Source organism: Bison bison, unplaced genomic scaffold (assembly GCF_000754665.1).
Source record: "Bison bison bison isolate TAMUID 2011002044 unplaced genomic scaffold, Bison_UMD1.0 scf7180017864218, whole genome shotgun sequence".
Taxonomy (NCBI): Eukaryota; Metazoa; Chordata; class Mammalia; order Artiodactyla; family Bovidae; genus Bison; species Bison bison.
The window spans coordinates 3228094-3243436 of NW_011494790.1; the positions used below are offsets into that span (position 1 = coordinate 3228094).

At 38.4% G+C, this 15343-nt stretch overlaps 1 protein-coding gene across 1 annotated transcript in view; it reads left to right on the forward strand.

The window, feature by feature from the left end:
* The window catches only part of RNF180 (ring finger protein 180), a 245803-nt gene that overhangs the window by 175438 nt on the left and 55022 nt on the right, over window positions 1–15343 (forward strand). Inside the window, exon 5 of the mRNA XM_010845509.1 lies at window positions 10324–10449. Within this exon, the coding sequence (XP_010843811.1) occupies window positions 10324–10449 (126 nt within the window). The remainder of the gene's footprint in view (window positions 1–10323; window positions 10450–15343) is intronic.

Sequence of the window (15343 nt, forward strand, 5' to 3'; positions counted from 1 at the left end):
AACACCACAGTTCAAAAGCATCAATTCTTCAGTGCTCAGCTTTCTTCACAGTCCAACTCTCATGGCCATACATGACCACTGGAAAAACCATAGCCTTGACTAGATGGACATTTGTTGGCAACGTAATATCTCTGCTTTTCAATATGCTATCTAGGTTCATCTTAACTTTCCTTCCAAGGAGTAAGCATCTTTGAATTTCATGGCTGCAGTCACCATCTGCAGTGATTTTGGAGCCCAAAAAAAGAAAGTCTGACACTGTTTCCACTGTTTCCCCATCTATTTCCCATGAAGTGATGGGACCAGATGCCGTGATCTTAGTTTTTTGAGTGTTGAGCTTTAAGCCAACTTTTTTACTCTCCTCTTTCACTTTCATCAAGAGGCTTTTTAGTTCCTCTTCATTTTCTGCCATAAAGGTGGTGTCATCTGCATATCTGAGGTTACTGATATTTCTCCCGCCAGTCCTGATTCCAGCTTGTGCTTCTTCCAGCCCAGCGTTTCTCATGATGTACTCTGAATAGAAGTTAAATAGCAGGGTGACAATATACAGCCTTGACGTACTCCTTTTCCTATTTGGAACCAGTCTGTTGTTCCATGTCCAGTTCTAACTGTTGCTTCCTGACCTGCATACAGGTTTCTCAAGAGACAGGTCAGGTGGTCTGGTATTCCCATCTCTTTCAGAATTTTCCACAGTTAGTGCCTTGTGAACCAAATCTTGAAAGCACTGCCTTGCACTTATGGATGTTAACACCAGGAAAGAAAAAAAAAACAGCAAACGGGAATATTTAAAACAGTCCCTCAAAGTTGTGAGTGGAGCTGGAGATAGAAGGAGTGGAACAGATCTTCATTGGTGTTTTGTTTTTGGTTTTTTTTTTTTAATGCTCTTTTACATCATTGGATTTCTTAAACCATGGGAATGTGTTAATTTGACAGCTTTTAAAAATAAATAAGTAAATCAAGATATACAGCATTAAATATGATGGTGGGGCAGGGAGGATGAAGTCCTGTTTCTTTTCATACAGAAGACAGACAATCATGAATTCTTCGAAGCTGAGGATGTATGCTATGATAACCTTTTGAGGATCCACTAGTATCTTTAAATGCAAAATAATAATAGTATACATCTCAACACTAAAAAGTACTTAGCACTTTGTCTTTATCATACCGTGTCTATGCTTGTGTGCTTAGTCACTCAGTTGTGTCAAACTCTTTGCGACCCCATGGACTATAGCCCTGATCACTGAGAAAGGCTTTCTTATCTCACCTTGCTATTCTTTGGAACTCTGCATTCAAATGGGTATATATTTCCTTTGCTTTTCGCTTCTCTTCTTTTCACAACTATTTGTAAGGCTGCCTCAGACAGCCATTTTGCTTTTTTGCATTTCTTTTTCTTGGAGGTGGTCTTGATCCCTGTCTCCTGTACAATGTCATGAACCTCCATCCACAGTTCATCAGGTACTCTGTCTATCAGATCTAGTCCCTTAAATCTATTTCTCACTTCCACTGTATAATTGTAAGGGATTTAGGTCATACCTGAATGGTCTAGTGGTTTTCTCCACTTTCTTCAATTTCAGTCTGAATTTGGCAATAAGGAGTTCATGATCTGAGCCACAGTCAGTTACTGGTCTTGTTTTTCTGACTGTATAGAGCTTCTCCATCTTTGGCTGCAAAGAATATAATCAGTCTGATTTCGGTGTTGACCATCTGGTGATGTCCATGTATAGAGTCTTCTCTTGTATTGTTGGAAGTGGGTGTTTGCTATGACCAGTGCATTTTCTTGGCAAAACTCTATTAGCCTTTGCCCTGCTTCATTCTGTACTCCAAGGCCAAATTTGCCTGTTACTCCAGGTGTTTCTTGACTTCCTACTTTTGCATTCCAGTCCCCTCTAATGAAAAGAACATCTTTTTGGGGTGTTAGAATACTGAAGTGGTTTGCCATTCCCCTCTCCAGTGGACCGCATTCTGTCAGAACTCTCCACCGTGACCCTACATGACATGGCTCATAGTTTCTTTGAGTTAGACAAGGCTGTGGTCCATGTGATTAGATTGGTTAGTTTTCTGTGATTGTGGTTTCAGTCTGCTGCCCTCTGACGCCCTCTCTCAGCACCCACCGTCTTACTGAGGTTTCTCCGACCCTGGACGTGGGATATCTCCTCTCAGCAGCTCCGGCTCCAGGCCGCCGCCCCTCGCCACTGCAGTGCTGCACAGCCACCACTCACTGCTCCGGAACCTTCATTCCTTTGTACAAATCCAGGTTTCCATCTCGGATCATTTTCCTTCAGCCTGGAGTAACACTTCTTTTACAGGTTTGGGGAATTCCCTGGCGGTTCAGTGATTAGGACTCAGTGCTTTCACTGCTGGGCCCCAGGTTTGATCAGCAAGTCGCTTCCAATCACTATAGTGTCTACCACCGATCCTCACACATGTAGAAGCTCAGTGTTGTTAAAACGAAACAGTATGTCTGCCACTAAGTCAGAGGAAGTCCCGCCGCTGCAAGGAGGTCTCAGGCGCTCTAGCTCCATCTCTCGGAAATTAGAGATACCAAGGGAACATTTCATGCAAAGATGGGCTCAATAAAGGACAGAAATGGTATGGACCTAACAGAAGCAGAAGATATTGAGAAGAGGTGTCAAGAATACACAGAAGAACTGTACAAAAAAGACCTTCACGACCCACATAATCATGATGGTGTGATCACTCACCTAGAGCCAGACATCCTGGAATATGAAGTTAAAGTGGGCTTTAGGAAGCATCACTATGAACAAAGCTAGTGGAGGGGGTGGGATTCCAGTTGAACTGTTTCAAATCCTAAAAGATGATGCTGTGAAAGTGCTGCACTCAATATGGCAGCAAATTTGAAAAACTCATCAGTGGCCACAGGACTGGAAAAGGTCAGTTTTCATTCCAATCTCAAAGAAAGGCAATCCCAAAGAATGCTCAAACCTACTGCACAATTGCACTCATCTCACATGTTAGTAATGCCCAAAATTCTCCAAGCCAGGCTTCAGCAATACACGAACCATGAACTTCCAGACGTTCAAGCTCGTTTTAGAAAAGCCTACATAATTAGTTGGAGAATGGGGCTTCTTAAACTAGATTTTAACTCTAAACAGTTCAATAGGAAGGGTATTAAATCAGGTTAAATTTTATATTCAGAGGATACATAGATAAGTATTCATCAGTACTGAATGACATATTCCTGGTTGGCTTCTCTTTCCCAACACTCAGAGTTCCTCTGACCGCGAATCACATAGGACATTCAGTTACTAGGAGACCATGCAACCTCCCTAGGGTGAGAACCTGCCGGGTCTGAAAAGTTGAATCTGAGACTTACTGGTATTTCTTGAGTCCAAGTAGTCAGATTCTGTTAAATGCAAGCTGTAGTAGCAAACTCAAGTTTTCTCTAACTGGCATTGTTCCCCTTATAGACAATCATTTCTGGGTGCTCACGTGGGTACAAAACGTGTTTCACTAGGAGAGCTGGGGTCCCTTGCAAGTGAGACTTTTTGCCCCTCTTGCAGAAGTGTAAATCAAGCACTGCCATTGAAACTCTGAAGACAATTTTAAGATAGTTTATAGATTTTCACTGATACAGAGTAAAGTGAAGTCAAATATCAAGCTTTCATAATAGATGTAATTTTAAGTAGGGAAACAAGGACTTTAGTCATCTAAATGAGATAGCTGGACACATATATCCTATCCTTTTAATACCTATCCTTTTAAAACATAATACCACTGGGTGCCTCTAAATAACTGTGCCCTGTATTTATAATTTGTCATTGTTGTTCAGTCACTAAGTCATGTCTGACTCTTTGCGACCCCATGGAATGCAGCACACCAGGCTTCCCTGTCCTTCACTGTCTCCCTGAGTGTGCTCAAGCTCACGTCCGTTGTCAGTGATGCCATCCAACCATTTCATCCTCTGTTGTCCCCTTCTCTTGCCCTCAGTCTTTCTCAGCATCTTTTCCAGGGTCTTTTCCAGTGAGCTGGCTCTTCGCATCAGGTGGCCAAAGTTTTGGAGCTTCAGCTTCAGCATCAATCCTTCCAGTGAATATTCAGGATTGATTTCCTTTATGATTCACTGGTTTGATTTCCTTACAGTCCAAGGGACTCTCAAGAGTTTTCTCCAACACCATAGTTCAAAACTATTAGTTCTGCACTCAGCCTTCTTTATGGTCCACCTCTCATATCCGTACTTGACTACTGGAAAACCATAGCTTCAATTATATGGATATTTGTTAGCAAAATGATTTCTTTGCTTTTTAATATGCTATTTAGGTTTGTCGTAGCTTTTTTGCATTTATAATAATAATCTTATTATAGTCCCTCCTTAACAGGACCCAAAGGCCTGAATTAACCTGCCAGACCCCTCAGACCATGGAACTTTCCAAGCAAGAATACTAGAGTGGGTTGCCATTTCCTTCTCCAGGGGATCTTCCAGACCCAGGGATCAAACCCACATCTTCTGCATTGGCAGGCAGACTCTTTACCACTGAGCCATTACCTCACAACTTAGGGTTACCTATTTACTCAGTTCAGTTCAGTTCAGTTGCTCAGTCGTGTCCGACTCTTTGCAACCCCATGAATCGCAGCACACCAGGCCTCCCTGTCCATCACCAACTCCCGGAGTTCACCCAAAGTCATGTCCATTGAGTTGGTGATGCCATCCAGCCATCTCGTCCTCTGTCGTCACCTTCTCCTCCTGCCCCCAGTCCCTCCCAGAATCAGGATCTTTTCCAATGAGTCAACTCTTCACATGAGGTGGCCAAAGTACTGGATTTTCAGCTTCAACATTAGTCCTTCCAGTGAACACCCAGGACTGATCTCCTTTAGGATGGACTGGTTGGATCTCCTTGCAGTCCAAGGGACTCTCAAGAGTCTTCTCCAACACAACACTTCAAAAGCATCAATTCTTTGGCACTCAGCATTCTTCAAAGACAACTCTCACATCCCTGCATGTACTATGTCTATTTCACAATTTGCTTTTGTAAATTGAAAATTTTATTGAAAAATTATTTTAAATTTTTATTTAAAATGAGATTTTCACATTAAAAACTTCTGATATTATGATGCAGCATTGTTCTCAGCACTGTTAGTTTTGTGCACTGTTTGAAGAAAATGTTTTCTAAATATTTTTTAATAGACTTTATTTTTTAGAGCAGTTTCATATTCACAGCAAAATTAAGTAGAAGATAGAGGGATTTCTTATACACCTCCTGCCCCCTCACACACATCCCCCATTACCCATACTCTCTACTCTCTACCCATGTTCTACAGTGGAACATGTGTTAAATTCTGTCAGCCTGTATTGATACATGATTATCATCTAAAGTCCATAGTTTACATTAGGGTTCACTCTTGATGTTGTACATTCCATGAATTTGGACAAATGTATAGTGACACATATCCATCATTAGAGTATCAAAGAGAATATTTTCACTGCCCCAAGAATCCTTTGCTCCTCATTCATTCATCCCTATTCATCCTTCACCCCCAACCCCAGATCTTTTCACTGTCTCCACAGTTTTGCCTTTTCCAGAACATCATGTAGTTGGAATCATACAGTATGTAGCCTTTTCAGATTGGCTTCTTTAACTTACTAATATGCATTTAATATTCCCCCATGTCCTCCTGGGGCTTGATCGCTTATTTCTTTTGGGGGACTTCCCTGGTGGCTCCGATGGTAAAGAACCTGCCTGCAATGCAAGAGACCCAGGTTTGTTCCCTGGTTGGGAAGATCCCTCGGAGAAGGAAATGGCTACCAACTCCAGTATTGTTACCTAGAAAATTCCACAGACAGAGGAGACTGGTGGGCTACAGCCCATGGGACCACTTTAGCACTAAATAATATTCCATTGTCTAAAGGTACCAGTTTATCTGTTCACCTGCTGAAGGACATGGTTGTTGCTTCCAACTTGGAAATTATGAATAAAGCTGTTAAAAACATCTATTTGCAAGTCTTTATGTGGACCTAAGTTTTCAGCTTCTTTGGCTAAATACCAAGGAGCATGACTGCTAAATTGTATGTAGTAAGAGTATTTTTAGTTTTTTGAGAAGCCACCAAACCATCTTCCAGAGTAGCTGTACCGTTTTGTATACCTGCCAGCAGTGACTGAGAGTGCCTGTTGTCCACATCCTTGCCAGAAATTGTGTTATCTGTGCTCTGGATTTTGGCCATTCTAATAGGTGGGCAGTGGTATCTCATTAATATTTTAATTTGCATTTCCCTAATGACATATGATGTATAGCATCTTTTCACATGTTTATTTGCTGTCTGCATATCTTCTTTGGTGAGATGACTGTTAAGGTCTTTGGCCCATTTTTTTTAAATTGAGTTATTTTCTTGCTATTTAGTTTTAAGACTTTTTTGGGTATTTTTTGATAACAGTCCTTTATCGGATATGCCTTTTGCAAATATTTTCTCCCAGCCTGTGTGAGTCAACTGTTCATTCACTTGACAGTGTCTTTTGTGGAGCAGAAAAGAATGTTTCACAGTTTTAACTCTTATACTTAGCAGAATGCTTAAAATATTACTAACAAATATTTGCTTAATAATTATAAATTATAATATAACTTAATTATAACCAGCTTTGAAATATAAAATTGCCCATATTTAAGCATAAGTGAAATGAAGTGAAAGTTGTTCAGTTGTGTGCAACTTTTTGTGACCCCATGGGCTGTAGCCCACCAGGTTCCTCTGTCCATGGAATTCTCCAGGCAAGAATACTGGAGTGCATTGCCATTTCCTTCCCCAGTTTAAGCATAAAGCAGACATCAAAGTTATACCACCCTGTTGGTACTGCTTGTAGTTCAAAATTGTGCTTTGTTTGTGGTTGTCCTTATTTTATTATTTATGGTACAATACAGTGAAACTCATGGTAATACACCCTGTAATAAAGTGAATTATGTTTTTATGTATTTGGTAATTGACTCTTGCACTCAGCCAAGTCAAGAAGACTATAACTTTTAACACTTACTTATTATTTCTATGGTAGTGTCACACAAAGATGCTACTGTTTTCCACTGGTACTGCCACCACATTTAAATGTACCATCTGAATAGACTTTAGACTCTTTCTAGGATATTCAGAGATTTGTCCTTCTCCATCATATTGAATGATATGAAATATTAATTCATTCAATACATTATAATATATTGTAGTAAGAAGCCTCTGCTCCCTAATAGGTAGAGTTGACAAAGGAGGAGAGAAAGGTAGTTTTTATCACCTTTTACTCTGAGCCCTGCATCTTGGTCTGCCTTCAGATTTTTCTTAGTGCTTCTTCTAAATAATTCAGAGAAAGTTAGTATTGAATAGTTATCTGTTGCAAAATCCTGCAGTACCAAGTTCAAATACCACTAGAATGAAGCAATGTCATTCTGTAGAAAGAACAGCCTCCTTGGGTAAGGTTTGTACAGTTTATAGCAGATAAACTGTAAGAGATAAGGGTTAACTTATTTAAATAAATTCAGGTGCTTTTAGAATAGAAAAGGATTTAAGGTCATTTCATCTAGTGGTTGACTGTGCATTAAAATTATCCAAGGTGCCTATAGAAAGTACAGACTGCTAGGTCACATCCACAGCAATTCTGCTTCAGTAATATCTGGGCAAGGTCCTAGAAACTGTCTTTTTAACAAATCCCCTCAGCAACTCTGATGCGTAGCCAGGCTCCAGACGGGTATTTTGGAATCACTGATCTAGTACAGTGCCCAGCAGACAGGAATTAGATTTAATTAATTTCTGTATTTCTAGCTAGACCAGCAAAGTGCCAGGCACATAGCTATTGCAGGATAAGTGTTTGCCAGAGATGAGGCAGAAAGCAAGTACAAAGAGAAGTTCAACAGCTTATGAAAGGTGCCACCATTAGGAAGCATTAGAACCCAGTTCTTATTTGGCCCAACAGATGGAGGGACAAGGGCTTTTGGATCCACTCTTCTCCAAAGGTCTTTCAGATCAAGTGTAGAATCTTCCAACATTTCATAAGACTACGTTATGGACACATGTATTTATGTTCAACAGAACATTGTAGGTACATCTCCCATCCCATTTTGTACATTTAATAAAGTAACTCCTCTGATCATAATTTTGTTAGGTATTATAAATAATTTTTGAAACCTTTCCTTCTTTGGTTTCCATTTGGGTTTGTTATATGTTAGAAGTGCATCATGTATTAAGTTCTTGAAGCTAGAAGAAAAAATCACAGTTATCATTATTACTTTTATCTCTGTCATCTACCCTCTAAGACAAATCTGATTTGTGACCAGCTCTCAAAACTGCACTTCTGGATGACTCTTACAAGAATGTCTTTTTGATCTGGTTTACTGAATGCAATTACACTTCCAAGTAAGTTTTCATTTTAAGAGAGGCCAGTGCAGTGATATCCTCTGGTTTTTGCATCAGCATTTTAGAGCAAGGGTACAAGCTCTCCAGAGGAAGGAGGAGGTGGAGGGAGAGGAGGAAAAGAAAGGAATAAGAATTTGGGGGTTGCAAACTCTTCTCCTTGGTTTATATTGTCTCCCACAAGAAATAATTTACCCACCAGTGTTGGTGTTTTACCAGTGTTGGTGTTGGTGTTTTACCAGTGTTGGTGTTTACCAGTGTTGGTCTTACTTTTAAAGGCATTTAGGAAGTTGTGAGTCCAACAGTTAATTGTTAACACAATCCTGCTTATTTCATAGGATTTTTAATTTCTCAGAAAATACCGTGATTTATAGTTATCACTGCTTAAGCCCTACAAGAAGACAATTGTTATGTAAGTAAATGTGTTGTAGTCATTGGATAACTTCTTCCATTCTCTTCATCACTATGAATGACACTGATGAACCATTTTAACCAAGTAGTAGTGCCATGACCACCTTTTACTAAGGGGCTGTTCACAGGCAGTGGGCAAAGTGGACTTTGACAAAATACATGTGCACTGCTGCAGAAAACACTGAGAATATCCAATCTGAAATGATTTAACTATTAAACGTGTGAAAGTTAAAACATTCACTGGCCATAACAACCTCCAACATACACAATGAGTACATAGACTATGAAAATACTTTTTCTCTATCGTGTGTGCTTGAATTACTGGCCCTTGGGTGTAGACTGGGGAAGGGAGTTAAAGAGAGTTGCAGGTTTATTACCTAACCTTCCTTATTTGGCCTTATTTCTTTTGTTGTTAAATGTAAACTTCCAAAATGTTTTCCCTGTCCATTGCTTGCTGCTGCTGCTAAGTCGCTTCAGTCGTATCCAACTCTGTGCGACCCCATACACGGAAGCCCACCAGGCTCTCCGTCCCTGGGATTCTCCAGGCAAGAACACTGGAGTGGGTTGCCATTTCCTTCTCCAATGCATGAAAGTGAAAAGTGAAAGTGAAGTCGTTCAGTCATGTCCAACTCCTAGCGACCCCATGAACTGCGTCCATTGCTTAGATAAGAATAAATCCAAGAGAGTAGTTAGAAAAAATAGAGAAAATTTGATGTAACTGGTTAGAGAAGAAGCTCAAAGCCTTTGTAAGGATGGAAGCTGAGAAGACAGTACAGGAATAATTGTGGGATGAAAGTAAGAGGGCACCATTGACGGAAAGACTTGTGTACTTCTCAGCCAGTAGTAACTAGCTCTACACTGGCCTCCCTGGGAAGAACTTCTCCATCAAATAGTTCAATTCAGATTATGCCTTGCTTTCCTTGGCTCATGTTCTAGAGACTCTTTTTTAAAGTGAATATCATCATATTTGTTTTTTGATTGGTATTTGTTTACTTCAAATGAATATTTTCCTTTTCTCTTTAACTCGTGCACAAGTTTCTGAAGGGTTGAGAATTTATTTCTACATTTTTTTTGACTTCTTCATATCAGCAGCATTAGACTCTACACAGTCAGTCCATCACATATGGAAAGAAATAAAACTATAAAGTAAAAGCTTCTAGTGATTTTTCCTTTTCATTATCACTCCTGAGCCATGATTGCACTCTAGTTACTCTGTTGCTGCACCCATAACATATTTTCCCCCTTTTATAGTGTACCTGTTTATTACCATCTTTTAGACTGCAGTCTTCTTGAGGGCAAGGACTATACCTCTGTCATCACTGTTTCTTTCATTTCTGGTGTTTTATCTGACATAGGAGCTGCTCAGTAGGTGTATGTGTAGGCATATCAAAGTTGCATCAAATTCAGAGAAATTTTGTTTGCTTGGGTTAAAAACAAAGTTGACTCTACTTTTGTCTTCACTGTCTTAAAAGAGATCTGAATTTATTATCAGAATACTGCAACAGTAATTTTTTGGGTTCTTGCCATTTTACTCAAATTAATGTTTTAAAATGCTATTTTCGTTTGCTTTGCTCTAGAACTGAACAATGCCACAAAAACATTCTTTACTAAAGAATATTTGAAAAGAAAACAAAGCTTTCAGAAATCCAGCTCTGCAAAGTGGCCCCTACCAAACTGCAGAAAAGCATTCCACCTTTTTGGAGGTAAGGAAGCTAATATAAAAAACGAAAGAGAGAAGGAAAGAAAAAAGTCTGGTAACATTGTCTAGCATTGTTTTTTAAACCCATTTTCTTTCTGCCTTAGATATGTTAGTAGAAAAATATTTCTGCACTGGTCAATTTTAAGCAAGGATTTGCTAGTGTCTTCTTACTGAAAGCTACAGGTGTATGTATGAAAAACTTGGAGACTATACCTTAAGAGCAAAATCTGACAGAAACTCATGATCAAATTTACCTTACCTTGCCATCAATAATGTTTAATATGTAGATAATGAACTTCATTTCAAAAGTAACAGATTTAACAGAAGCACTAGTATTCTTTATAAGTATTTTTAATAACTCATCATAATTTGTTTGTTTTATAGGTTATAATCTCATTTTTATTTTTATTATTTTTTAATTGAAGTATAGCTGATTTAGAACATCATGTTAGTTTCAGGTGTACAGCAACAGCAATTCAATACACACACACACACACATATATATGTATGTATTATTTTTCAGATTCTTGTCCCTGATAGTTTATTATAAGATATTGAATCTAGTTCCCTGTACTATACAGTAGGTCCTTGTTGGTTATCTATTTTATATATAGCAGTGTGTATATGTTAATCCCAAACTCTTAATTTATCCCTTCCCCCACTTTTCCCCTTTGGGGAACCATAAGCTTGGTTTCTATATTGTGGGTCTGTTTCTGTTTCATAAATAAGTTCATCTCTTACCCTTTTGAGATCCCACGAATCAGTGGAATATGATATATTTGACATATGATATTTGTCTTTGGCTTACTTCACTTATTATGATAATCTCTAGGCCCATCCATGTTGCCACAGATGGCATTATGTCATTGTTTTTTATGGTTGAGTAATATTACACACATATCCACACACACACATATATGTACACACACACGTGCACATATAATATACATATATGCATACATACATCACATCTTTATTCATTAACCTGTCAATGGACATTAGGTTGTTTCCATGTCTTGGCTATTGTAAATATGCTATGAACATAGGGGTGTGTGTGTGTATATCTTTTTTAATTAGAATTTGCTCTGGATATATGCCCAAGAATGGGATTACAGGATCATATGAAAACTCTATGTTTACTTTTTTAAGGAACATACATATCGTTCTGTATAGTGGCTATACCAATTTACATTCCCAACAACATTGTAGGAGGGTTCTATTTTTTTCTGCACCCTCTCCCGCATTTATTATTTGTAGACGTTTTGATGTGAGATGATGCTTCACTATAGTTTTGATTGGCATTTCTCTAGCAGTTAGCCATGTTGAACATTTTTTTATGTGCCTATTTACCATCTTTATGTTTTTTGTAGAAATACCTATTTAGGTCTTCTGCATATTTTGTGCTATTTTTTTTTCTAATACTGAGCTGTTTGTATATTTTGGAAGTTAATCCCTTGTCAGATTTGTCATTTGTAAATATTTTCTCCCATTCTGTAGGTTGCCTTTTTGTTTTGTTTATGGTCTTTTTGCTGTGCAAAACTTTCATGCTTAATTTAGTCCCATTTTTAAATTTTTGCTCTTATTTGCATTGCTCTAGGAGATAGGTCCAAAAAAAAAAAAAAAAACTACTGCTGTGATTTAAGTTGAAGAGTGTTCTGCTTATGTTTTCTCTAGGACTTTTATAGTATTTGGTCTTATGCTTAGGTCTTTAATGCATGTTGACTTTATTTTTGTATATGATATTAGCAGATGTTCTAATTTCATTCTTTTACATGTAGCTATCCAGTTTTCCCAGCACCACTTAATGAAGAGAATGTCTTTTCTCCATTGTATATTCTTGCCCCCTTTGCTGGATGGGTTTATTTCTGGACTCTCTATGCCCTTTTATTGATCTATATTTCTATTTTTGTGCAAGTACCTTACTGTTTTGACTACTGTAGCTTTGTAGTGTATGCTAAATTCAGGGAGTCTGATTCTTTCATTCTATTTTTCTTTCTCAGGATTGCTTTGCATCTTAATGTATTGTTGGAATCAGTTTGCTGGCATTTTGCTGAGGATTTTTGCATCTATGTTCTTCAGTGATATTGGCCTGTAATTTTCTTTTTTTGTGGTATCTTTGTCTGGTTTTGGTATCAGGGGGATGGTAGCCTCATAGAATGAGTTTGAAAGTGTTTCACTTTCATAATATTTTATTTTAATATTTTACAGCTGTCTTGCAAGTTTAGGACAAGGAGAAAGTGTCAGTACTTTAATGTAGAGTGTCTCATCCATGTATAACAGACAAGGAATATCAGTTTCTGGGTTCACATCTAACTAAATGCATGACCTCAGGGATGTCATAGAAACACCTACTTTTGTTTCTGTTTCTGACCTGTAAGATGGTAATAGTTATATAACCTAATTAATGTAGTTGTAAGGATCAAATGAGCTGATGTGAAAGTGCATTCTAAATTATAACTGTACTATAGATAAAAGGAATTATCAAATTAGGGCAAGGCAATCTCTAGTACCTTTTTCACCTTTGAGAATTTGTTATGTGTAATGATCATACAATGTAAACATAAAATATAGTTTTGTCTTTGATAAAACCATGGTCTATCAGAGCATGGACAACTGTATAGTTTTAGTACAGATGAGGGGTCTGGTTGGAGCAGCTCAGATGAGGGGAGCTCTCATCTTCAGGGAACAAGAGGGCCTTCCATATAAGAAGACTGATAATATCAATACAGCAATGATGTCAAGCAAAAGGAGGTAAAAACAGAGCCTATATGGTTGAGGCAGAAGATAAATTGAATTACAAAATCCTCATAGTTTGAAGAAAGTAGTTTATGGACAGATATAACTGTATATAATAGTTTGAATAAAGAAACTTAGTTTAAAGACATTTTATCAGCACTATAAAACATACTATTTTCTGTACTATTTACTGTAGAATATTAATAAATAGTACTCCTATTTATAAGAACTATAAAATAGTACACTCATTATAACGCTATTTTGTAAAGTCATAAACAACTGAAGAAACCCACCATCCATTGTTGTTCAGTCACTAAGTTGTGTCCAACTTTTTGCGACCTCATGGACTGCAGCACGGCAGGCTTCCCTGTTCTTCACTGTCTCCCAGCGTTTGCTCAATCTCACGTCCATTGAGTCAGTGATGCCATCCAACCATCTCATCCTCTGTTTCTCCTTTCTCCTCTTGCCCTCAATCTTTCCCAACATCAGAGTCTTTTCCATTGAGTTGGCTCTTTGAATCAGGTGGCCGAAGTACTGGAGCTTCAGCATCAATCCTTCCAGTGAATATTCAGGGTTGATTTCCTTTAGGATTGACTGGTTTGATCTCCTGGCTGTCCAAGGGACTCTCAAGAGTCTTTTCTAGCACCATAGTTCCAAAGCATCAGTTCTTCAGTGCTCAGCCTTCTTTATGGTCCAACTCTCATATCCATACATGACTACTGAAAAAAACATAGCTTTGACTGTATGGACCCTTATTGGCAAAGTGATGTCTCTGCTTTTTTAATACACTAGCTCTAGATTTGTCAGAGCTTTACTTCCAAGGAGCTAGCAGCTTTTCATTTCATGGCTGCAGTCACTGGCTACAGTGATTTTGGAGCCCAGGAAAATAAAGTCTGTCACTATTTCCATTGTTTTCCCCATCTATTTGCCATGAAGTGATGGGACCAGATGCTATGATCTTCTGTTTTTGAATAATAAGTTTTAACCCAGCTTTTTCACTCTCCTTTCAACCGCATCAAGAGACTCTCTAGTTACTCTTCACTTTCTGCCATTAAAGTGGTATCATATACATATGTGAGGCTATAGATACTTCTCCTGGCAGTCTTGATTCCAGTTTATGATTCATCCAGCCTGGTATTTCACATGATGTAGTCTTCATAAAGTTAAATAAGCAGGGTGACAATATACAGCCTTGACATGCTCCTTCCCTAATTTTCCATGTCTAACTGTTGCTTCTTGACCTGCATACAGGTTTCTCAGGAGACAGGTGAGGTGGTCTGGTATATCATCTCTTAAAGAATTTGTAATATATAGCTCAGTTGGTAAATAATCTGCCTGCAATGCAGGAGACCCCAGTTCAATTCCTGGGTCAGGAAGATGCCCTGGAGAAGGGACAGGCTACCTACTCCAGTATTCTTGGGCTTCCCTTGTGGCTCAGCTGGTAAAGAATCCACCTGCAATGCAGGAGCCCTGGGTTTGATCCCTGGGTTAGGAAGATCCCCTGGAGAAGGGAAAGCCTACCCACTCCAGCATTCTGACCTGGAGAATTCCATGGACTGTATAGTCCATAAGGTCACAAAAAGACAGATATTACTGAGCAGCTTTCATTCACTAAAATGTATTACATTTAGACCAAAATATGATATAAAATTAAATATAATAAAGACAGTGTTATTCACAGGATTTCATGTGAAAGAAGAGAAAATTTAATGTACAGATTATGTGCTTTAAAAGATTCCTTTGAATCCTACCTTCTACCCTATATGCAGATTTTTTTAAAAAATGAATCATCATTCTGATAACCCCTTAATTTCCTTTTGTCTTTTTATATTCTGGGGTGCTAAAGCTATAAATTAAATATTTGTTTCTTTGTGATTTCATGTTATTTCTCCTCATAGAACTTCCACAGAACTCAAGTTTCTATAATTTTTTATGGAGGAGGTTCAAAGTAACTTTATTACTCAACCTAACTTGGAGAATTTTAAGCATTACTTTACTAGCATGTGAGATGGTGCAATTGTGCAGTAGTTTGAGCATTCTTTGGCATTGCCTTTCTTTGGGATTGGAATGAAAACTGACCTTTTCCAGTCCTGTGGCCACTGCTGAGTTTTCCAAATTTGCTGGCATATTGAGTGCAGCACTTTCACAGCATCATCTTTCAG